Here is a 24,771-nt window from a genome sequence, read left to right as displayed (position 1 = left end):
GTTAAATGATCAAAAATTTTAGACATTTAATATGCTCATTAACAGATTGACTGCATATTTATAACTGACGCCTCTTCGGCGTATGACGGTAACCTCTGCTATTGACCGATTTATTGTTTCAATGATCAATAATTTTAGAAATGTAATATGCTTATACGCGTATTATAATTGACGCCTCCCTATTAAATGCATTAATAATTTGGACATTTAATACACTTATAGTTAATTATACACTATATTTGTCATCGGCGTATAACGACGACAGGTGTAAGTCTATTGTTTCAATCTATTACTAATGACGCCTCAATCACCTCATCGGCACACAGCGGCGGAAATAAGGTAAATCCCTACTGTTTTTGTTAGTAATTACGTCATTTAACGGGTATTTAACGGACATTACGGATATTTCCAAAGCCACATCCACAGTATTCCAATGTTCCTAAAAAATCGCGATTATTATAATGATTATAACTAATAAAAGTCAACTAAATATTTTTTTAATTGAAAAGTGTATACTTTATATACCAGATAAAATTTTAATATAGTCCTAAGGTATTAGAAATAGTTGTTTTAAATCATGAAATAATTATCCGTTCGAGTATATTCGAGTAATTCTAATAAGCTTACTTAATATATATAGTCAAAAAAATCATTAATTCCAGCCAAAATTATACTATAAAAGGAAATTCGAACTTCAATTTATTTCTGTTCTATTCCAATCTGACTAATCGCTAATGATTTTCGTCCAACATAAGGAAATTATTCTATATTTATTATAATTCAATTTTTTTGTCAGACAATTTGATAAGCAAATACTAGATTGCTATTAAAAAATAATACACGCTAAAAACTCTGTGATAATTACTTTGTAGTTTAAATAAAGTAATAATTCTTTCATTATATAAACATGGCATGTCACAAATTCAATTGATATGAAAGTTGTATTTACCGTTCCAAGTAAAGTATGAAATTGAAGTTAGAAATTGTATATTACATTGAAATATAAATTTAATGATTAGTGTATACAGTATATTTATTTCATAATTTATATCTCATTATTCTCATGAACAATTATTAGTAATATTATCAATATTAAAGAAGGATTTCAAAATTAAATATTGTTCTGAATTTTTCCAATTTGCACGATAGATTTCTTCGAATCTTCCAGCACAAATTCTCTGAACATTACTAAAATGTTTGTGTTCATAATATCTAAAAAAAAAAATCTCAATTAATCCAATAAGCATTATACAGGGATGCGAGATCTTAAATGTTCCGAATACTCTGGAAATTAAAAAAAAAAAGGCTTGTAAAATTATTAGATAATATTCATTTATTGTTTAAAAATAATATAATTTAAAACCTTTAGAAAAATGTAAAGTGCCACTACTTTTACTATTTGAGGCACTGTTTTTGGAAGTATTGTTTTTTGAAGTGTTGCTCGTTAAAATACTGCTCTTTGAAGTGTTGCTATATCGAATAACTAAAAGAAAGGAACATTGAAATTAAATAAATTAATAATGATTAATAATTAATAAATCATATGGCCTACTATGATATTCTATTAAAATAAGCATTTAGAAGATTAAATGTTTACATAAAAAATATACTTGAAAGTTGCAAGTTCTTTTACCTTCTTGTTCTACTATAAACGAGAAAAAAAATTATTTGGTATATTAATAAAACCTATACTTTAATAAAAAACTATACAGTCTTACCTCGATGTAACGAACCCATGATATATTGAACTTTCGACTTACCGAACTTTTTTTAAAAACTGGTTTCATATTATTTAAAAAAAATCTCGATACAAAAATAAATAGTTGATGATTCTTTTTCTTTCGGTTATTTTGTCTGCCAATGAATTATGTACTACTTATACGCTTATCATAAAAATAAAAATAAAGTTTTGCCCATATCGGGTCTTTCTCCTTTTTTAACTTGTGTACGCCTAATGGAAAGCCGATAGACTTTGTCTACTACGAGAAGATTTATTTTTTATTATACAACTGACATTAATGAATATTACATTTGCTTTTTCTAATATGCTGTGCTTATATTATACGAACTTACAGCCATAAAAAAATAATAAATTGTCTAAAATTTGCTAAGCTATTCCTTCATTAATAAAAACATCCTAATCCTCTTGCTCATCTGAAGCGTCAACGTAATTATTATTAATAGTGACACTAATAACATTCGCACTTCATGAAAAAGAGGGGAGAGCAGGTGTTACAAGCCTAGAGATCACAGGTGTTTTGACAGATGTCTTGATGTAACAGGAAAATCTCCAGAGTGATGGTTTTAAATGATGGGTGATCGCTCAATAGGTATTTCCTTGAGTAATCGTTCAGGTCTCTCTAAAGAGGAACTTGATCGTATACTTGTTGTTACTTCAGAACTAGAGATTGATGATGATCTCTCCCCGCTTTACCTTCCTAATGCTTTCATTGTGCTCTTGTTCGATTTTTTAATTGATGAGACAAATCCAGTGATTTCCCGTGATATAGTGATCTGCGCCTAGTCACACCTTTTTTTACGACTATTGACTAGCCTGATATGTGCAAACTTAATTAATAGTTTCATAAAAAAATGATATAAAATATATAAAATAATATGATGCTATCGAAGAGGGTGGTGACCTAGGCCATTAAATACGAGTCTCAGCATCAAGCTATTTCTTTTCTTTCTCAAATTTACGGAAAATATCTGTAACTAATTTATTTCTGTTACTATTGTTATTTAACTAACAACATTTCTCATCCGCACAGTTCAATATAAAAAGTTTCTATTTTAGCCAAGTTCAGCATGAGAGATTAAGTAATTTCGAATCTACAGAATAAACCAGGGAGATTAGCAATGAGATAATAAAATAAGTAATGCAATATTTCTGATTCAAACTTACCGCTATACTTAATTTCATAATATCAAATCCGTAATCACAAGTACGATTTTTGCGATAAATATTGTAATGCCGTAATATACCTATGATAGTAAATTTATTAATTATGAGGCGCAGTATTATATTTAAAATTAGTGTAAATTTTTAGTATTTTAAAATTGTATGACGTTACAAATATAACGTCAGATGACGTTAAACTAGAAAGCATGTTATTTGAATTTGTAATTCATTTTGAAAAAGAACTATAATTAGGATAATTATTTTTAGGAGATTTGATCAAAAACGAAGGAAAAATCCAAAATTTCAAAAAACATGAAAAATGGTAAGTACTGAAGTGTGCAGTTCGATTGAGCATAAGATGTGGAAAATCTAAAATTTTCAGATTTTGATCTCAATAGACATAAGAGGCGACAGGATGTTTCTTGTAGAAAGTATTTTTAGATTTAGGATATATTTAGTACTGTTAAACCAAGCATATTATTGTATTTATTTATATTATTAATAAAATATTATTTTGTTTAAGCAACGTAATTTATTACGGGCTTAGGTATTACAATATTAAGGATTTGGCACATAAATTTTACGGCCATTTGTACTGCGCTGATGATTCACGTGAAGTTTATCACGGGAATTTACTTTTGTCTATTGTACTTTAGAACATCTATAGGAGGCGGGAAATCGATTAACAGTGATGACATACTTCAAGAAGCTAACCAAACAACAAATCACTTACCTTATTATTACTTTGCGGAATATACAAGTTTGTTTGATTGTAAATATCAATGATGCAAATAATGGTAGGTTTTGAAATTTTATTATTCTTGCTTATATTTGCACAAGACGAAAAAATCAGGGGCCACCTGATTCGCAGTAGGTCCGAGATCTTTAATATGATAAATCACCAAAAATGGAATATTTAAATTGATTCACGTGTCTTTGGCTACCACTTCCAAATTTCCATTTTCGTTCCATTCTAGCATTATGATCGGAGCAAATCATTAATTTATGAAAAGCTGTGTGATAAATTAGATGTTAGAACTTTCGGGAACGGTTTATTAATAGAAAATTAACTGCGGTTAGCATTAAATCAATACAAAAGCGTAGCCAATTTTTAAATAAATACAAATCGGTTCTATCCCATAATATACTGTATGATGGTTTATACTATTTTTTTCGTCCAATAACTTTCTATTCTAACATACTTGAAGAAATTATACCGTTTCGGTTTTGTTGTAAAAATTGCGTATGTGCGAAAAGTAGATATTACGTCACATGGCCCAATTCTTTCGGGAGAATTTTTCCTATATGTCATGAAAATATGTTACAAATTATTAATGAATTAATCCTGCAAAAATATAACAAATCTAAACTTTCAACAATTCTTGATGCGGAAAAAGTTTTAGGCGTTTAAATTAATGCATGTACTCTCATTATTTGATAATACACCTAAACTAGAATGCGTCATGCAACATATCATTCTTATCTACAAACAAACCCAAACGATCATGGCTCCCGTTTAAATAAACCCTAAATTTCTCAATTTCCACAAGGAAAAAACGATTATATAAATTGTGTTTGCATACTCCAGACAACATTATTTTTAATTCCTTTTTTTTTATATTAATAATCTTTTTCATAAACAAATTAAAGCTCAATTTAATATCATTAATGTACTAATTTTATACATCATCGCTCATCGAAATCAATGGCTTTAACATGAAACTTGGCACCCATCTTTGCCTAATGACGTTAACCCTTTATTACACCACCGATACAAACTTATCAAATGCTTGCAATTAATAAGTAAGTTAAACTTCAATTTCTTTCCAATCATTAATTTAAATATACAAGGAGGTAATACTCCAATACGAAAGTTTATTAAAGAAATTTCTACGAAAGAATTAATGTCTTTTGAGAAAAAAAGAATAATTTACATGACCAACTCACTTCTTTCAATGGTGCATATTTGTCAACCTGGAAAGAATGTAAAGAAAAAAAATAACAACGATTTTAAAGGCCACAAATTTAAGGTCTCAGCTGAACTCGTTATTTTTTTGTTGTTCACGATTTATCAGTATTTGTTTTTATAAATTAAAATAGTATGGTTTGAAAAGAAATCTTTTTTGAAAAAGAAAAATTTGAAGATTATTATTCATGATATTATGATATTTGATTAATGAGTCTGATTTTGATGAGTCTTAGACAGCCTTACAGTATTTCTCTCGACAAGAATTTTTACTACGTTTTCGACCGGATAATTTGACGGGTAGTGCTTTAGTATTAAAAATATCACGTGATTAAGTATGCACAGTTACTTAACCACAGTGGGGACACACTGAAAAGAGTACCTAACATTCGATACGTAATTAGTAATTACCTAACTTACGTATTTTCCCCAATCACTAATTCCAAAATTCCCTCGCTTACATCAACTCCTTTTAACTAAAATCGCCGCGGTCCGCGATCGAAATACGCGGCTACGTCGCAACATCATCCATATCAAATTTTCATACCGAATTTATCTAGGTTTATATATTCCCTGCGCCCATAATTTTAGCTGCGGACATCCCGCAGCTTTCGTCTTATTTAATAAACGTTGGCGATGTAACCACCATGCCAAATTTATAGAATTAATATGTAAATTTTCTGTAATAGCTATTTTTTTTTTGATTCCGCGCTAAATAAAAATAAATTTTGTTACAAGATTTCCGTAAAAGGCCTAACAAGATAGAAACTGTGCAATATCGTCGTTACTATTGACAATTTTAATTAACAGAGGAGCAAATACATCCGAATTTTAACCAATAGATTTGTATAATAATTGTTTATTGGAATTTTATAAATTTATAACATTTATTTCTTTAAGAAATTTCTATAACAATTTTTGAATGATATCAACGGTTCATAATAATATCTATCGTTCTTTTTTAATTCTCACCAAGCGGCTTTATTATAATCACTTTAATGATAATATTTGGATTATATTTACTGTATTTACATGTTAATTTTCATTTTCTAACCTGTCGCGTTATCCTAGATATAACTAGTAGTAATGAATATAGTATTTGGCCATTGGCCCAGGATGTATTCAAGTAAAGATAGAAGAAAGAGTAAACAAATTATTAATTTCTAAAGGTTTTTAATATAATATTTACGCTAGACAAACTTTTCTGTTATCATATTAAATTCGACATGAAACTATATAAAGAAGACTACGGACAATACGGTTTAATTATTCCCACCCATTAACCCTGGGCCGGGAAGCCTGGAAGCAGGATGGGCCGTAAAAAGAAGAAAAAGGGTCAAAACAAAAAGTAGATTAGGTTTTTTTTTTTCTTTGCTAATGTAGAATAATGAGATATGCCCATGTATGTAGATAGTTTATAGATAGGTTGGTGTAGGGGTTAAAGGTGTTGATCGGGGACGGTAGTGGCCTTCACATGGAGAGAATGAGCAGTTTTAGATTGCTTTATTTTCAATGGGTATATTGAGGTTATTCTACTGCCTATGTTTGTACTAGTGCGCGAAATACTAACATGGGCCCTTTTTAATCAATAAATATGCGTTTGTCATTGTAAAAAAAAAAAAAAATTATTCCCACCCATTATGGCGTAACATAGGACCCAGAAATTTACATACAGGGGTAGGGTACACAGATGCGTCGCCATCATAGTAGAATTAGACTGATTTGCGTACAATTTAAGAATTTTTCATCCATAGTTAGGTCATCAAGATTGCGTATTTGTAAAAAATTAATTTGCGTATTTTTGGACTAATCTTATATATATATAATATATTTACTGTACGTTACCCGCATTGTAATACATATTTAGTATTAATTGAAAGAAATTTCTAAGGGTTAAAAAGTGAAATTTTAGAAAAATATTATTGAAAAGATGGTAAATTAAAATAAATTCTATTTTTTCACATTAGTATTTGGTTTTGTAATAATATAAAAGTCATGATAAAATAATTTATAATTTAATGTTCTGAAATTTTATTTGCGTATTTTTGCAGGATTTTCAATATCAGGTGTCAATTAATATGCGTACTACCCATATAAAAAGTCTCTGCGCACAGCTCATAGTAAAAAAATTTTTCGCCACCTGACCCTTATATATATATATTTGTGGGTCCTCATAACAATCGTAAAATGATTTAATTAGTCATTTTATGGTACTCATTGAAATTGAATTGTTCCTAAGCTCATTAATTGGTTAACTTTTAGGTGATCATGTATGTCAGAGAAACTTCTGGCAGTCTAAAATTAAGTGGATTAAATATAGAAATATAAAAATATTTATTTCTCATTGATTTTACCTTAATTCGGAAAACAAATTTATCAGATTAATGCAGGTAGGAACCGATCGGCTAAACACATTCCCAGAAATATACATATCATACAAACCAGCCAAAAAAAAAAGAAATCATGAAAATCCCTAAAAAAAATAAACTTTTTATACATATTTCAGTGTATTATCTCCCCTATTACTTGTTCTATTTATATAACAATCTAAAATAATACTCTTTTATTTAATTAATCATTTAACAAACAAATTAATAACTTACGATTAAATTTTTACAATAAAATTAATAAAATTCGAACTTTCTTTTAGATTAATAAATTTCTAAGGAATGTTTTAATGAATTTTTCGTACTTAAATATTGTTAAACTTATCAACTTTGGTTACAATGAGTTATCATGCCATCAATATATAAAAAGCCACGAAAATTTTCAACTAAAATTGGTTATAAAAGTTAGCTGATGTATTCATGCCATCAATTTATAATAAGTTACGAAAATTTTCGACAAAATTTGACCTCAAAGAGTTAGCTGATATGTGCATGTCAACAATATATAAAATCTACGAAAATTTTTACAAAATTGAAAGCTATAAATTTTTTAAATATCAGAATAAATTACAAACTCTAAAAAATGGTAGCGATCAAATTAATTTTTGTTTTCTTTATTTTAACTACTACTACGTTGGTTACTGCCTTTAACCCAAAACTTATGCTTAAATTGGTCAACGATGAACGTAAAAAAGTTGGAGTTTCTCCACTTTATTTAAACAAGTAAATATCTTAGCACGTCGTATTAAGAAATTTCACGAAGATTAATTTATTTTTTTCTTATAGTAAATTGATGTCGGCAGCTCAAAAGCATACTGACTACATGGTTAAAACTAATAAATTTACCCACGATGATCCTCGTGGTTCAATAGGAGTACGTGTTAAAGCAGAAGGTTATAGCCATATTAGTGTCGGAGAAAATATCGCTGAAGGATTAGGTACGAATGAAGAAGCACGTGTCATGCAAATGTAAGTATTATAAACGTTGATGACATATTAATTTATATCTAAATTTTAATCGCATTTTAACCTAAAACAGATTTATGGGATCTAACTTACATCGAGAAAATATTCTTAATAAGAACTTCATTGACTTTGGAGTTGGATTTGGCGGTGGAAAATATTGGACTCAAGTTTTCGCTAGACCGGCTAGTAGAAACAACAAACGTTTAATTCGTAAAAGATTAGTTCAAGAATAAAATAATATAAATAATGATCAAACTGACTTTAAAAAGACTTTTAGTGACACTTAGTACCCTAGTCATGTCGAAAAAATGACTGTCATAGACTTTATTTTTGTTTAATTGCTTAAAAATGCAGAAATTTATTTATTTATCAATGCAGAAACTTCTTTTATGTATATATTTATTAAGATATTTTACAGATATAATTTTTTCGGTTATCTTGTATATTTTTTATCAATATTCTACTATATTTTATACCGGGCGACAAAATATATATTCAAATAATAAACATTTAATTTATAATAATTTCATTTAACGCAACCAGAAAGCATTCCATACTTTGTTGTGTGCGAGCGTTTAGTTTTTTTTTTTCACACTTCTCAACGACTTTATCAATTTAGTGCTTGTGTTATGACTGACGTCCACAATTATAATTTTATCGGCTGTTATTTATTATCACATGAATTTAGACCAATTCACTACAATTCGTTGTTATCATAAAAAAAACGCCAGCGTTCAATTACACGTATTTCGAGTTTTGACCTATCTCACAAATGCTACTGATGCTATTGATGTTGTTGATATTACTGGTCGAAACGCCTTTATTTATTCAGCCAAAGTAATAGTAATAGGAGAGGCCTTTATGTAAACGCAGATAAGTGCGTATAAAATTCAAAATTCAACAATTTCGCCGCGTAGAACCTGGTTTACTTTGGCTGAGTAAATAAAGACGCTTTGAACAGTAATATCAACAGCATTAGTAGCATTTATAAGATAGGTCGAGACACGCGAAATTGAATACTGGCGCCACACCTCTCCTAGCTATTACTATTAAATCAAAGAATTTATTTAAAAGAAGTTAAGTGATCAATTTAATTCACCTTTTAATTTATTAATTTATTAAAAAAGATTCGTGAGTTATTTTTAAAAATTGGTAAGAGTTTTCTATTTCGCTAACCCGATTTTATTTTATATTGAAGTGAACTGATGATTCTGTCGAAACAATCCCTTCGACTTGGGTGATATTTATAATTCTATCCTATCCTTAAGTTATTGCTAAATTATTTCATTGATTGTGTTATTCACAATCTCAATAGCTAGTAATGCTAATGGATCAGCTATATATATATATATATATCCAATACTAATGCTGCTAATGCTGCTAATGCATGATGATATGACGTAATTTGATTACACTTGTAAATAACTTATATTATTTTCGATACACATTTCTCTAGCTTTAGCATTATCTTTCAAAGCAGCATGTTTTAAGTATTTGGAACCTTTCTCTTTATCTTGCTCAATACCATTACCACCTTTCCAATAAGCTTTTCCAACAATATACATAGCATTAGCATCTTCTGCACTAGCTGACATTTCTAAATATTTTAAAGCCTCGATATAACTTTCATTTTTCCACAAATGCATTCCATATCTTAATTGAGCAGAAGGATTTCCTTTGTCAGCAGTTTCCTTAAATATATCGATAGCAATTTTAATTCTTTCTTCCTCATTAAGTGATCGTAATTCGGGAATATCTTTACCATGATGAAAAAGATAATATCCTACCCAATATTTTGCTTCAGCATTGATTATTGAATAAAATTTGAAACTATTCCATGCTAGTTGTTTATCTCCATTATTTAACTTGTGTTCTTTAATTGCATCATTGACAGGAAGAATACTAATGTTAATCAAAGAAGGTTTAGACTTTGAATAATTTTCACTTAATTTATAAAAATCACGACAAATATCAGACATATTAGGACGCCATCTTGGTTCATAATCAATGGCTAAAAATGAGAAAGAGGTTAAAAATCTGATGATAAAAAAATTTTATTTTAATATATTAACATTCACCTTTAGATACTGTAAGTTGCCAATCAAGAGGTACATCATCCGAAAATGGTTCATAATGTTTATCTTGAATACGCTTTCTAATACCAATAACAATATCATGTAGTTCTAATTTATCAAGAACAGAATGAGGTTTTTTCAATTCAGCAATTTCCCGCAATAACATTCCAACGCTATTAATGTTATAAATAAATAACATGACGTAAGTAAAACAAAAAAATAAACAGACATCATATAAAAATCTATTTACCTGTAAATTTCACATTTAGAATCATACTTTCTTTTCTCATTTTTACTTAATAATAATTTTTCTGGAGCCATATATCTTACATTTTCTGAATCTTGTGCAACACTCCTAGTAGCATCAGAAAATTTTCTGCTTAAACCAAAATTTGCTATTCTAACTTTGCGATCTTTGTTTACTAAAATATTTGCTGATCGAATGTCATGATGAAGGATCTAATTAATTTTTTTTTTTTGGAAAAGAAATTATTTTAATAAACTTCAATTTTTTTTTTAAAAAAAAAACTAAATTTAATTGTACTAACCTCGCAATCATGAAGGTACATAACTCCACGACAAATATCCAAAGAAAATCTAATTTTGGTTCTCCAATTCATATTATCTCTAAACTTTGTATAGTATTCATATAAATTTCCATAATCCATCCATTCAGTAACCAAGTAAAATTTGGAATTTTCTTGAGCGACACCAAAAAATCTTATAATATGATCCGAATTTTTTAATATCTTAAGAATGTTAACTTGCCTTCTTACTTCAATTTGAGTATCAACATTATTGGAAGAAGAAATATTTGAAAATTCTTTAAATGAAACATCAGTAGAATCTTTGAATGATATACGTTTTTCAATTTTTTCTGAAGAATGATGATCAGTTTTTTGGTAATCGTTACCATTAAGTAACGGTTCATTTTCTTCTACGATTGTTATAAGTTCATCTGAATTTGGTTTTTCGTTCTGAATTAGAAATTTCCTGTGTTCCCTAATTACTAAATCCACTTCGCTATAAAAATTTTGTTGTTTTTGTTTATCATTAGGGATGTTATAAACATTTGATAATAATTCATGAATTTGAATCACGTAATCTTTTATTATTATTGAATCATCTCTAGTTTGAATAGTAAAAGAAAAATTTAAACTCAACATATATCCATCAAATTCATTCACAAGTTCTTTAAGATCATCTTCAATGCTACCAGCGAGTAAATATTTCATAAGTTTATGTATTTTACTAACACGTGAAATAAATTCTTTACTTTTTTCTATACACTTACTAAAAGCTATTAACAATTCTAAATTTCCTTTTTTAAAAAAAAATTCTTTATATTCGGTTCTTCTTATATCCAGATCTTTTACTGAAGCAACTGCACAATTACATCTTTTTAAAAGTAAACCACATAATTTTTTATTATGTTGAGCTTTTTCATATAATTCTATAACTTGTTCTCCTAATTTACAAATTTTACTAATAACGGGTGCAAAATTATCAAAATTTTGAGCAATATCAGATAATCCTTTCATTATTATACTTGGTTTTAAAAGATTTTCTTTTGACTTTGATGTACTTTCACTGGTATCATCTTGAGATGAGGATTGCATGTCCATAACTGAATTTGTTGATTGTCCCTCATTTTTTTTACGATTAAAAATTGTTGTCATTGTGCTCGAGTGCTCGAATGAGAAAAAAAAATATGCAAAAAATTCTGTTTAAATAAAGTTTTTTCAATTCATTTACCAAATTATGATGATCGTATACTGAAATGGGTCGATTGTATTCGATCTAATGTAAAAAAAGTTAATCAGTGTTATATAATCCGCTTTTCCATGCAGATTATAACTAGATTAGTGGTTTTAAATGAGATAACAAATGTAAACAGTCGATCATGTGTGCGCTCTCCCGATGTATATTGAGGTTAAATTATTTATTCTATAATCATTCTTCCCGGTACTTTCTATACTATTTAGTTAATTTCTTAAAATATTAATTTGATTATGCATATCAATAGCAAAGAATCCACGCGAGCTATAGTTGTGATCGTGGGTGATTGAGATGGAAGTGGTTGTGGTGATCGTGGACATAGTTGTGGTGATGATGATGTTTGTTGTGGTAGTGGTATTTGTGGTGACGGAAAAACAACCCCATAACAGTATAACTCTTTACACCTTCCGAATTTTACACCTTTCCGAATCGAATTGTAAAATAACTTGAAGAATTAAATATTTTTTCTCTTCTGAAATTGTTCTCGGATGAAATGTGTAAGGGACGAGATGGGGATTGATTCGATGCGTTCTTTGGTATCATTTTAATATAATTAAGAACCATTCTTAAGAAAAATAAATAAGTATATTAAAGATCTTAAAACAATTGTTGAGCACGAAAATAGATAAATCTGCCTCGTCTTCTAATTCTTGAGCCAGAAATATATTCATCGCATGAAGAAGACTATGATCCATTTTTAATGAAAAAATATTTTAAAAAACAAAAAACGAAATACAAAAATAAAAGAATGTATATTTTATAATAATTTTATTACAAATAATTTTATTTTTATGATTTAAATATGACGAAATTTAACTCTTATATACTTGAAATAATGTAATTATATTTTATTTAGTCTAAGTCGGTTATATTCGTGTGTAACTGGACAATTTAAATAGAAAGTAGAGCTGTGTCATGTGAGTTGTATTAAATAGTGGAAACCAATTTTTGTGCTGTGCACATTTTGTCGCGTGATCTTTAATCTTGAAAACGGGGATAATAATAATTCAGACGTTAAATTTTCGAATTAAATTTATAGTATTCTCGAAATGTATGATAAATTTTTACATATATAAATGACAAGATTTATAACGCGCGTTTTAAGTTTATGTTCATAATAATTTTATATTTTTATCAAGAAAATTCGCTAATTCCAATGGATTTTATGATCCGTTTATACAGTATATACACGTTTTTTTTAACAGTACATGTCTAATTAAACAATAACTTATAGCATCGAGTCGTTTAATAATAAGAGGTCAAATGTTTTTAATAAAATAATAAATTATTTTTACTTTCAAATGAATACAGCATTATTTATTATCGCTTATAAAATCATTGGTCTTATTTATTTTCAGAAAATATAAAATGAAGAAATTTGTGACCAATGTAATGTTAAAAAAATAATTAATAGTAAATAGGATACATCCGAAAGTAATTATTGCAATTTGGGTAAAATTATTAAAAAAAAAAAAAAATTTCAGTTTCGTTATCAGATAATTAATTAATTACGTGAAAGCCATTTGCCGAAACTAATTAGTGTTTATTTAATACAGTAGTATTTATATAGAAAAACTTTAGAACGATATAATATCCTGCGAACCTGTGATTCAATATCAGATTTATACTTTGATTCGACACTTCTTTCCTGGTTGTATCACATGAGATGAGTTAGAAGTTTTCATCTTTAATAGAGCCAAGGATATGAGCGATTGATTTTTTTTCTGTTAAATTTATTAAGTTATTTTTTCGAAAAATTCAAATTGATATGTCTTTACTGCTATTAAAGATGACTCATCTCAAGTGATATTTTCAAGAAGGAGATTTCGAATCACGACTTAAATTTCGAAATCGTATCACAGGGTCGCTAGATACAACGTTCTAAAATTTTCAATTATATTAATGAAACGCTAATTTCGATAAATTGGTTTTCACGTGAGCAGACTATTTATTGCATTAGAAGTCGTGTTATTTTGTTTGAAAGAAGCATTCTATCAGAAAGTTCTGAATATTTTTTAAATAAAGTAATAAATCTTAACGAGAGCTGCGAATTATTTTAATAATTTTAATAATATAATAAATTTAGATTCGATATTTAAAATGTCATTAAATGAATTACAGTAATTATACCTACTATATATCTATCTATGCCCGAACTCTTTTTTGGATGATAATTCTAAGTCTTAAATTTTTTTAATGATTTGAATTATGAAATCCTATAATTTCTCTTGTAAAAAGATTAATACACTGCAACACAATTTTATGACTATTAATAAAAAAAAAAATAATAAATCAAAAAAATTAATGTTACTAAGAAGAATAAGAAATTATTCTCAAAACTTTATAGAAACATTTCATAAACATTCTTAATAATTTCTATCATAAAAGAAGTTTGTTAATCTCTATTTCAACAAGCTTCAACAAGAACAGACTATTGATCAATATGGCCGACCTTCAATAAATTTTTTTTTTTACAGAAAAAAAACTGAAAGGTGAACTATTGTCAAAGTAGTAAAAAATATATAAATCTAAAATTTGCCTATATAAAAGCTAATATGATTATATAAAGAACCAATATCTTTACCATCAAGAGTTCTTCCGTTATATAATCATGACATTTTTATATCTAGTTAACAAAAAAGACTGATTATTGTTAGACAGACTTTTCCGTACCGTAATCGACGTTTTTGCGCTACTTTATACACCCAAGTTCGATAGTTCGATACAAACCGCTATCAAGGGCCTGCGCGCAAATGTCCATGACCCAACAAGACCTTTTCTTGACGCTTTTCTATCTAAAAAAACTGATTAAACACAATTTTATGTATCAACGAATTTTTCGCACCTGAATATATACTAAGATCGCTGTCAGAAGCGCGCAAACGTCCATGACCAACAATACCCCTTAAGATATATAATCCTGACGCCTTTCAATCTGATAAATAAATAAAAATGATTATTATTACGCCCAATTTTATGTAATCGACGAATTTTTACACTCCTGCGCTACTTTACACACCAAGATCGATACCAACCGCTGTCAGGAGCATTCGCGCAAACGTCCATGATCCAATAAGATCCCTTCCAATATATAATTCTGACGCCTTACTATCTGGTAAGTAAAATAAACTGATTATTATTACGCCCAATTTTTTGTTATCGACGAATTTTACACTCCTGCACCACTTTATAGTACACCAAGATTGATACCAACCGCTATCAGGAGCATGCGCGCAAATGTCCATGTTCCAACAAGGCCCCTTTTATTATATAGTTCTGTTGCTTTACTATCTGGTAAATAAAATAAACTGATTATTATTACGCTCAATTTTTTGTAAATCGACGAACTTTTTGATTAAGCATTACATTATACAAGATATAATTATAGTGTTATACTAACCGCTATCAGTAACATAAACTCACCACTATGGCGAAAAACATAAAAGAATATAATATACTGAAAGAAATGAAGACATAACTTTCTGAAATGAAAAAGCATAACCCTTCTGAAAGAAAAGAAAACCTTTTTTTCCAAAAACCTGTTTTTTATATGCACATTACGTAAAGTCACGTGATGTAATTTAACGATCAGTCGATCACCAAAAAATGACTACTTCCACTCATCCAAGGGTGAGGTCCCGTAGGGGATGAATTTCCAAAATTCTATACACGTATTTAGTTATCAATCATGTGAATGTTGTTTTGCTTTTATTTGTAATAGTTTTGGTTATACTACTCTTCTAGTAATAAAATAAAATAAACTCATTCACTATTAATTATACACTTATTCATTCTCTCCTCGATACGTCAACCTCGTTGAAGAATGACCTAGTACTCTATATTTGTTCTGCTATTCAATCTCAATCATTACTGAACATATACACTGACGGCTCTTTACTTTGTAACAAAGACAATACAACAAAAATGGGCATATCACTTTCAAAGCTTCTATCGCACATTTTCTTCTACCAAAGCAGAATTTTTGCCTTACCCAAGCTCTTCCAGACTTGGCTGTTCACATTGCTTGGAATCCACAGTCTCAACCCAGACCTATACCATGAGGGAAATAGTGACAAAGAAACAAAAATATTTTTAGAAATACACGGAGCTGGGAAAAAATTAATAAATTGTGATGGCGTTAGATAATAATTATTCAATTTACTTGATTAATTTTCATAAATAAAATTTAAAAATTATTATAATGGTACGCCGCGTATTACTTTAATTGATTATGTTTTAAATATAATTCTCGATTGTAAAAATAAGTTTCTGAAGTACATAAATTTTTTCAGTTCTTCGGAATAAAATAATCCAATATCATAATAAATATATCGCTAATAGATGATTATGAGAATTAAAACAAGTATGTTAAATTTTTATTATGAGTATAAATCTGTATTTAATTTATCGAAAAAGATTATAACGAATTGTTTATATTCATAAAAAATTAATTTTACTATATAAATTTTATTAGATGAAAGGCTTTTTTATATTTACGAATAGGTGCGTAATTTCATTTCATTTTATTAGCCTTCAATTAATACGGTATTTTGCGAGATGAAATATTCGAATTGTTCATCTTTATTTTTTAAAAAACTTGTATCCTAAATAAATGAATCATATCATATGTAGGTATAAGAAAGTCATCAATTTTTTTTACTGCCTTCTCGTGATTTTTAAACAACCACTTTTTAGTAATCATAATTGGATAAACAGAACTATTACATAAATCATGAATTTGGTTTAATTTGGTTTTGCATTTTAAATAATTACTAATATTATAATAATAGTATAATAAGTAATTTTTATAACAGATTATCGCACGGCCCTATAGGATCATGCTGATTTTATTTGACCGATATTTTCATTATCTTCATTATCGTACAATATTGATATCAATAGTTTATTTGCGTACAATATTGAATATCGATAGTTTCTTTGCGTACAATATCGATGATCTGCATTAGCCGTACGATAATATAGATATTGTACGGTGGTATTTATATTGGTTAACGTCACGAACTGTTTTATATATATTTAATAAATACATTTACATTTATTTAAGATATACAATACATTATATGATTGAAAATATATATATATAATTCAACAATACGTAAAAATTCAAAAAAAAGGCTAATCTATGTTTCACAATCAATTACGTAATAGGGAGGAGGTACTATACTAATAATATTTACGAATTTTGTAATATAGGTAAATAAATTGAAATAAATAAATAATAAGCCTACTAATTTAAAATTTACATTTTAAATATCAATGTCAAATTCATTTGCTTTCGTTATATAACAACGTCCTAAAAAGTAATAAGTTAATTAATATTGACTTCTTTAATTTGTTATACGAAGATAATTTAACGAAACATACCACAATTAGTATCTTTAATTAGATTATTTTCAATCATTCTTTTTTTTGGATAAAGTGGCTCTAAATAATTAAGAAAAAAGTATTAAGTTTAATATTATAAAAAAACGATTTTAATTAGTAAAATCAGGTTAATTACCTAGTTCTTTCGAACTTGTAAATATTTCATTGCTTAATTGTTTACTTTTTGGATTATCTATAGGTGCAATATCTGTCGATTTTATAATTTCTGTTGGATTACTAACTTCTTCATTTAACATAATACATAACCTATTATTTATATTATCAGCTTCTGGTCTTTTATCAGGATCGGAATTCCAGCATTCTTGCATCAGTTCAATATAACCCTTAGGTGCATTAGCTGTTATTGGAGGGAGAAGGCCATCATAGCATATTTTACTCACAAGTCCAACATCGTTAGTTTGATCCTCAAATGGTAATCTACCTGTCATAAGTTCCCACATGATCATACCAAAACTGTAAATATCCGAACATATAGTATATTCTTTTCTTTGCAAAATCTCTGGAGCCATATATGGAATAATACCATATACACTCTTATTATCATTTGTGGATTCCATTGCTGATTTACTTATTCCTAAATCACTTATTACTACATAATCATCATTTTCACAAAGAATATTTCCACTATGCAAATCTCGATGAATAATACCTTGATTATGAAGATGATTAAGTCCTACGGCAATATACCTGAGTATTTTTAATTTTTTATTCCATTCAATATTATAAAAGTCTTTACTTTTTGTTATATAATTTCTTAAATCAAATTTATAATATTTCATAATTATAATAAAATCTTTAGTATCGGGATTTTGAGTAATTCCATAATATTCATTTAAATAAAGTGAAGAATCAATAAAATTATTGTCTATATCAGCAATATAAATCATTAAAAGCTGAAATTATAAAATTAATGTAAGTCTTCCTTATTATATTAAAAAAATAGATTATTGTTAAAATTAAATAAAATAATTTGCTTACCTCTTTTAACTCTTCGAGTGAAATATTTTCAGAGTTATTAAGCTGTTTTAAAGCAACTATTATATTAGGATCTTTATATTCAAAATCTTCTTTTTCTTCATTCCAACTATGTGGACCGTCAATCCATGTAGCTTTATAAATTTTACTAAATCCTCCTGCTTTAATAAATTCTATGTTTTTAAATCGATCAAAGGAAATAAATTTCATTCTGCTAGATTCTTGAATAAAATTAATTTGTGTATATTTGATGAATTCGTCTATAATTTTATTTCCACTTTGCCTATATAATAATTTTGCTTGATAACAAATTATACAAATTTGTTGATTCTTTTTTGAAGGTCTTCTTTTCATATTGCATTCATGACATTCATTATAATCCTCTTCATTTGATTCAATTATAAATCTTTCCATTGACTTAATTAGTTCTACCTTGCTACTTAAATCATGATGAATACAAGTCTCATATTTAGCTTTAGAATTATTTTGTGCAGTTTTAATTGCTTTTTGGTACCAATAAAGGGTTTTTTGTAAATTCTTTTCTATTCCTTTTCCATTTTTATACCACTCAGCTAAATGATACATTGAACATATATTACCATTTTCAGCTGCCTTTTGATACCAATAAAAGGCTTTTTTAAAATTTATTTCTATTCCTATTCCACCGTGATAACATACAGCCAAATGATTCATTGCACCAATGTGACCATTTTCAACTGTTTTTTGACACCAATAAAAGGCTTTTTTTAAATTCTTTTCTGTTCCTTTTCCTTCATAATAATATGTATTAGCCAAATTATACATCGCATTAGTGTTTCCATTTTCCGCTGCTTTTTGATTCCAATAAAAGGCTTTTTCTAAATTCTTTTCTGTTCCTTTTCCATTGTGATAATATCCGGCCAATTTAAATATTGCATCATCGTTACCATTTTCCGCTGCTTTTTGACACCAATAAAAGGCTTTATCTAAATTCTTTTCTGTTCCTTCTCCATTTTCATAACAACTGGCTAAATGATTCATTGCACATACATTACCATTTTCAGCTGCTTTTTGATGCCAATAAAAGGCTTTATCAAAGTTCTTTTCTATTCCTTTTCCTCTGTAATAACTTTCAGCTAAATCATGCATGAAATGATGATTATTACTATTTTCTACTGCTTTTTGGCACCAATAAAAGGATTTTTCTAAATTCTTTTCTGTTCCTTCTCCATTGTAATAATATCTAGCCAAATTAAACATCGCATTTGTGTGTCCATTTTCTGCTGCTTTTTGATACCAATAAAAGGCTTTTTCTAAATTCTTTTCTCCTTTTCCATTGTAATAATATATATTAGCCAAATTAAACATCGCAATAGTATCTCCATTTTCTGCTGCTTTTTGATACCAATAAAAGGCTTTTTCTAAATTCTTTTCTGTTCCTTCTCCATTGTAATAATATATAGCCAAATGATTCATTGCACCAATGTGACCATTTTCAATTGCTTTTTGACACCAATAAAAGGCTTTTTCTAAATTCTTTTCTGTTCCTTCCCCATTGTAGTAACACATAGCTAAATTAAACATTGCATTAATCTGACCATTTTCAACTGCTTTTTGATTCCAATAAAAGGCTTTATCTAAATTCTTTTCTGTTCCTTCTCCATTGTGATAAAATACAGCCAAATTAAATATTGCATCAACATTACCATTTTCAACTGCTTTTTGACACCAATAAAAGGCTTTTTCTAAATTCTTTTCTGTTCCTTCTCTATTATTATAACAATAGGCTAAATGATTCATTGCACATATATTACCATTTTCAGCTGCTTTTTGATACCAATAAAAGGCTTTATCAAAGTTCTTTTCTATTCCTTTTCCATTGTAATAACATTCAGCTAAATCGTGCATAGCATGATGGTTATTACTATTTTCTACTGCTTTTTGATACCAATAAAAGGCTTTTTCTAAATTCTTTTCTGTTCCTTTTCCATTGTAATAACATACAGCCAAATTAAATATTGCATTGTCATTACCATTTTCAGCTGCTTTTTGATACCAATAAAAAAGCTTTTTTATTGCATTAGTGTGGCCATTTTCAATTGCTTTTTGACACCAATAAAAGGCTTTTTCTAAATTCTTTTCTGTTCCTTTTCCATTATAATAACATATAGCCAAATTAAACATCGCATTAGTGTGTCCATTTTCTGCTGTTTTTTTATACCAATAAAAGGCTTTTTCTAAGTTCTTCTCTGTTCCTTTACCATTATAATATAATAATGAAAGAATATATTGCGCTTGCTCATTATCATTTTCAGCTGATTTTTGAATCCAGTAAAAGGCTTTTTCTAAGTTATTATCTGTTCCTTCACCACCATAATAATGCATAGCTAAAATATTCATAGCATTATAATTATTGTTTTCTGCTGCTTTTTGACACCAATAAAAAGCTTTTTCCAAATTCTTTTTTATTACTTTACCATTTCTATAACATATTGCCAAATTAAACATTGCATTATCATTACCATTTTCTGCTGCTTTTTGATACCAATAAAAGGCCATTTTTATTGCATTAGTATGACCATATTCTGCTGCTTTTTGATGCCAATAAAAGGCTTTTTCTAAACTCTTTTCTGTTCCTTTTCCATTGTAATAACATATAGCCAAATTAAACATTGCATTAATATGATCATTTTCTGCTGCTTTTTGATACCAGTTAAAGGCTTTTTTTAAATTCTTTTTTGTTTTTATTTTATTATAATAATTAAACAATGTATTAATAATATAACTATTTTTAATTGCATTTTGATAGGCTTTTTTAAAATTCTTTTCCGCTTCTTCTTTACTGTAATAGCATATAGCCAAATTAAACATTGCATCAATATGACCATTTTCTGCTGCTTTTTGATACCAATTAAAGGCTTTTTCTAAGTTCTTTTTTATTCCTTCTCCATTGTAATAATATATAGCTAAATTAAACATTGCATTGGTGTGACCATTTTCTGCTGCTTTCTGATACCAATCAAAAGCTTTTTCTAAATTCTTTTCTGTTCCTTCTCCATTGTAATAACATATAGCCAAATAACTCATTGCATCAATGTGACCATTTTCTGCTGCTTTTTGACACCAATAAAAGGCTCTTTCTAAATTCTTTTCTGTTCCTTTTCCATTATAATAACATATAGCCAAATGATTCATTGCATCAATATGATCATTTTCTGCTGCTTTTTGATACCAATCAAAAGCTTTTTTTAAATTCTTTTCTGATCCTTTCCCATTTTCATAATATTTGGCTAAATGATTCATTGCACATTTATCACCATTTTCAGCTGCTTTTTGATACCAGTCAAATGCTTTATCAAAGTTCTTTTCTGTTCCTTCTCCATTTTCATAACATTCAGCTAAATGATTAATTGCACATATACTACCATTTTCAGCTGCTTTTTGATACCAATAAAAGGCTTTTTCTAAATTCTTTTTTGTTCCTTCTCCATTGTAATAACACATAGCCAAATGATTCATTGCACCAATGTGACCATTTTTTGCTGCTTTTTGACACCAATAAAAGGCTTTTTCAAAATTCTCTTTTGTTCTTTTTCCGTTGAAATAAAATTCAGCCAAATTAAATATTACATCATTATTACCATTTTCAAATGCTTTTTGACACCAATAAAAGGCTTTTTCTAAATTCTTTTCTGTTCCTTCTCCATTATTATAATAATGGGCTAAATGATTCATTGCACATTTATTACCATTTTCTGCTGCTTTTTGATGCCAATAAAAGGCTTTATCAAAGTTCTTTTCTATTCCTTTTCCATTGTAATAACATTCAGCTAAATCATGCATAGCATGATGGTTATTACTATTTTCTGCTGCTTTTTGATACCAATAAAAGGCTTTTATTAAATTCTTTTCTGTTCCTTTTCCATTGTAATAATATCCAGCTAAATTAAACATCGCATTAGTGTGGCCATTTTCTGCTGCTTTTTGATTCCAATAAAAGGCCTTTTCTAAGTTCTTCTCCGTTCCTTCTCCATTGTAATAACAAAATGCCAAATTAGACATGGCATTATCATTACCATTTTCTGCTGCTTTTTGATTCCAATAAAAGGCCATTTCTAAGTTTTTCTCCGTTCCTTCTCCATTGTAATAACATATTGCCAAATTAGACATTGCATTATCATTACCATTTTCTGCTGCTTTTTGATTCCAATAAAAGGCCATTTCTAAGTTCTTCTCTGTTCCTTCTCCATTGTAATAACAAAATGCCAAATTAGACATTGCATTATCATTACCATTTTCTGCTGCTTTTTGATTCCAATAAAAGGCCATTTCTAAGTTTTTCTCCGTTCCTTCTCCATTGTAATAACATATTGCCAAATTAAACATTGCGCAATTATAACCATTTTCAGCTGCTTTTTGATACCAATAAAAGGCTTTTTCTAAATTCTTTTCTGTTTTTATTCCATTTTTATACCATTCAGCTAAAGTAAGTATTGCACATATATTTTCATTTTCTGCTGCTTTTTCATTCCAATAAATGGCTTTTTCATTAGAATATATTTTTGCAAGATCATGCATTGCATGATGATCTAAGTTCTCTTCTTTTACTTCTCCATCATTAATTAATTTTGCAAGATCAGGTTTCTTTGCATAATGTGGATTAACAACTTTATCAATTTCTTTCCATGACATATTTATTAAGATAAAAAATTTAAAATTTATTCAAATTAAAAAAAAATTGCAAATTTAATAGTGAACCTTAAATAGATTACGAATGTTATAAATTTTAAGCTCGATAATATAAATATATTATTGTGAAAAAATCGATCTTTTGCAAGAAATTTGAATGATGAGGTACGTTAAAGTCAAAATATCGATAGTGTTAATGTATGGAATCCATCTTATTTATATACAGTATATTTTCCGAGGTCTTAGCTTACGTAAATTCTGATGAAATTCTCTAACCGAGCGCATACCCGAAATAAATGTTTAAAAATAAATTTTGTATAATGCAATTTTCACTAATATAGTTGTAAACAAAAATGTGCCACACTTTTGCCAATGACGTAATGATTAATTATAGGAACTATTGACCATTGTAATATGATAGACCATTTGAATTCCCAATCAAAAAGTGTGCCACATTTTTGCCAAGGGTTACGTTACATTTCGGCGAAATCCATTTCACCGAATAATCGTCCATTTTGTTTCGCCGAAAATGGTAGCAATTAACATTTTAATAAAAAGTATTCATCGCGCAATGAAAATAAAAATTAAATTAGTTTTAGAGATTTTTTTTTTTTTCAGGATATTATCACTTTAACATTCAAGTAACTGATATTAATTGTTTAAGAAATAAATAAATAACTTTATTTTCTGAAAACATTTATTCACGAAAAGTAAGTATTAATATATTATAAACAATGAGATTTAATAAAAACAAGCTAATTCAAAAATTTTCTAGAAAACATTTTTTTTATGTATTTAGTATAAAACCAAATTGAATAAATAATTTTCGCCGAAATGTTCATTCGATAAAATGAAACAGGATTTCGGGTTTCGCCATTTCGGTGAAACCACTGTGCCAGGTTCGTGGCGCAGCAAATTTTTTTAAAAAAACATCATAAAGGATTTTTTCTTTGACATAAAGTTTTTAAACTTATATTGTAGATGTAATTACACCTGCTCCGCAAGTTTACTTGGATTAGGAAAAAAAAGGTTACGAATGCCGATTTTGACTTTACATATAAATGATTGATTCTACCGTCTTTGTTGATCATTTCCAAAATGGATTTCGTGAAAGAAAAATTTTTGTGATTTCTCTTTATGATTTTTGTTGCGCCACAATCTGCTGGCTGCGCCACGAACCAAAAACAAATACTGCGCCTGACGTACCTTTATTATTAATTAATTTACATAATGTTCTTTTCACATTCTCATTAAATAGACTTGCGTAGACTTCAATTAATTTGATAGATTTTTCGTCTGAAACTTTTATTTTTCTAATAATGTCTTTTTCCAAATTAAATACGATTTACAAAAAGTCAATTAAAAGAAATCTTGGTTTTAAAAAAAATAATATAATACCAACAATTTCAGGTGGGAGTATTTGCTTTGTAAGCATTTTATCAAAGTTTACTTTTATTTGACAAGCAAATAAATAATTTTTTTATTTATTTAGAATAATAATATTTATCTTTTTATAATCATGAACACCATGCGTAGTTAGATGATGTGTGTACAGTATTATTATTAATTAATACAATCTACAGTATCTACAGTACATTGCTTAATAAAAATAAAAATAAAAAATTATTACAGTATACAAATTGTCAT

The 24,771-nt window shown here is 28.0% G+C and overlaps 5 protein-coding genes across 5 annotated transcripts; 2 read left to right on the top strand and 3 right to left on the bottom strand.

Annotated features, from left to right (window-relative positions):
* Positions 1-2,311: 2,311 nt before the first annotated feature.
* Positions 2,312-2,524, top strand: OCT59_016429 (uncharacterized protein; the record flags this gene model as incomplete). Its single annotated transcript, XM_066132469.1, has 1 exon — positions 2,312-2,524. The coding sequence occupies one exon, from the start codon at positions 2,312-2,314 to the stop codon at positions 2,522-2,524; it is 213 nt and encodes a 70-aa protein (XP_066003448.1).
* A 5,314-nt stretch (positions 2,525-7,838) lies between these two features.
* OCT59_016428 (uncharacterized protein) lies at positions 7,839-8,454 on the top strand (the record flags this gene model as incomplete). The annotated part of the gene is made up of 3 exons (XM_025313332.2): positions 7,839-7,978; positions 8,042-8,224; positions 8,295-8,454. 3 exons carry the CDS (start codon positions 7,839-7,841, stop codon positions 8,452-8,454), a joined length of 483 nt encoding a protein of 160 aa, XP_025187474.1.
* Positions 8,455-9,630: 1,176 nt separating this feature from the next.
* Positions 9,631-11,975, bottom strand: OCT59_016427 (uncharacterized protein; the record flags this gene model as incomplete). Its single annotated transcript, XM_025309985.2, has 4 exons — positions 9,631-10,232; positions 10,300-10,469; positions 10,547-10,755; positions 10,845-11,975. The coding sequence occupies 4 exons, from the start codon at positions 11,973-11,975 to the stop codon at positions 9,631-9,633; spliced, it is 2,112 nt and encodes a 703-aa protein (XP_025187475.2).
* A 3,030-nt stretch (positions 11,976-15,005) lies between these two features.
* OCT59_016426 (uncharacterized protein) lies at positions 15,006-15,320 on the bottom strand (the record flags this gene model as incomplete). The annotated part of the gene is made up of 2 exons (XM_066132468.1): positions 15,006-15,010; positions 15,095-15,320. 2 exons carry the CDS (start codon positions 15,318-15,320, stop codon positions 15,006-15,008), a joined length of 231 nt encoding a protein of 76 aa, XP_066003447.1.
* Positions 15,321-17,108: 1,788 nt separating this feature from the next.
* Positions 17,109-23,313, bottom strand: OCT59_016425 (uncharacterized protein). Its single transcript, XM_066132467.1, has 5 exons — positions 18,460-23,313; positions 18,169-18,374; positions 17,597-17,934; positions 17,461-17,520; positions 17,109-17,389 (listed from the first exon to the last, which is right to left on the bottom strand). Exons 1-5 carry the CDS (start codon positions 23,125-23,127, stop codon positions 17,343-17,345), a joined length of 5,319 nt encoding a protein of 1,772 aa, XP_066003446.1. The 5' UTR covers positions 23,128-23,313; the 3' UTR covers positions 17,109-17,342.
* Between the last annotated feature and the right edge of the window lie 1,458 nt (positions 23,314-24,771).

Source organism: Rhizophagus irregularis, chromosome 24 (genome assembly GCF_026210795.1).
Source record: "Rhizophagus irregularis chromosome 24, complete sequence".
Lineage (NCBI taxonomy): Eukaryota > Fungi > Glomeromycota > Glomeromycetes > Glomerales > Glomeraceae > Rhizophagus > Rhizophagus irregularis.
This window is presented reverse-complemented; position numbering and strand designations above follow the sequence as displayed.

What these genes read in the sequence shown, in the direction of transcription:
- OCT59_016425 (XM_066132467.1), bottom strand. Translation starts at nt 23,127, where the DNA reads ATGTCATGGAAAGAAATTGATAAAGTTGTTAATCCACATTATGCAAAG. An exon ending in CACTCGAAGAGTTAAAAGAG is followed by an intron (nt 18,375 to 18,459) that starts GTAAGCAAATTA and finishes TTATAATTTCAG; the next exon opens with CTTTTAATGATTTATATTGC. An exon ending in TACAAGTTCGAAAGAACTAG is followed by an intron (nt 17,521 to 17,596) that starts GTAATTAACCTG and finishes TTAATTATTTAG; the next exon opens with AGCCACTTTATCCAAAAAAA.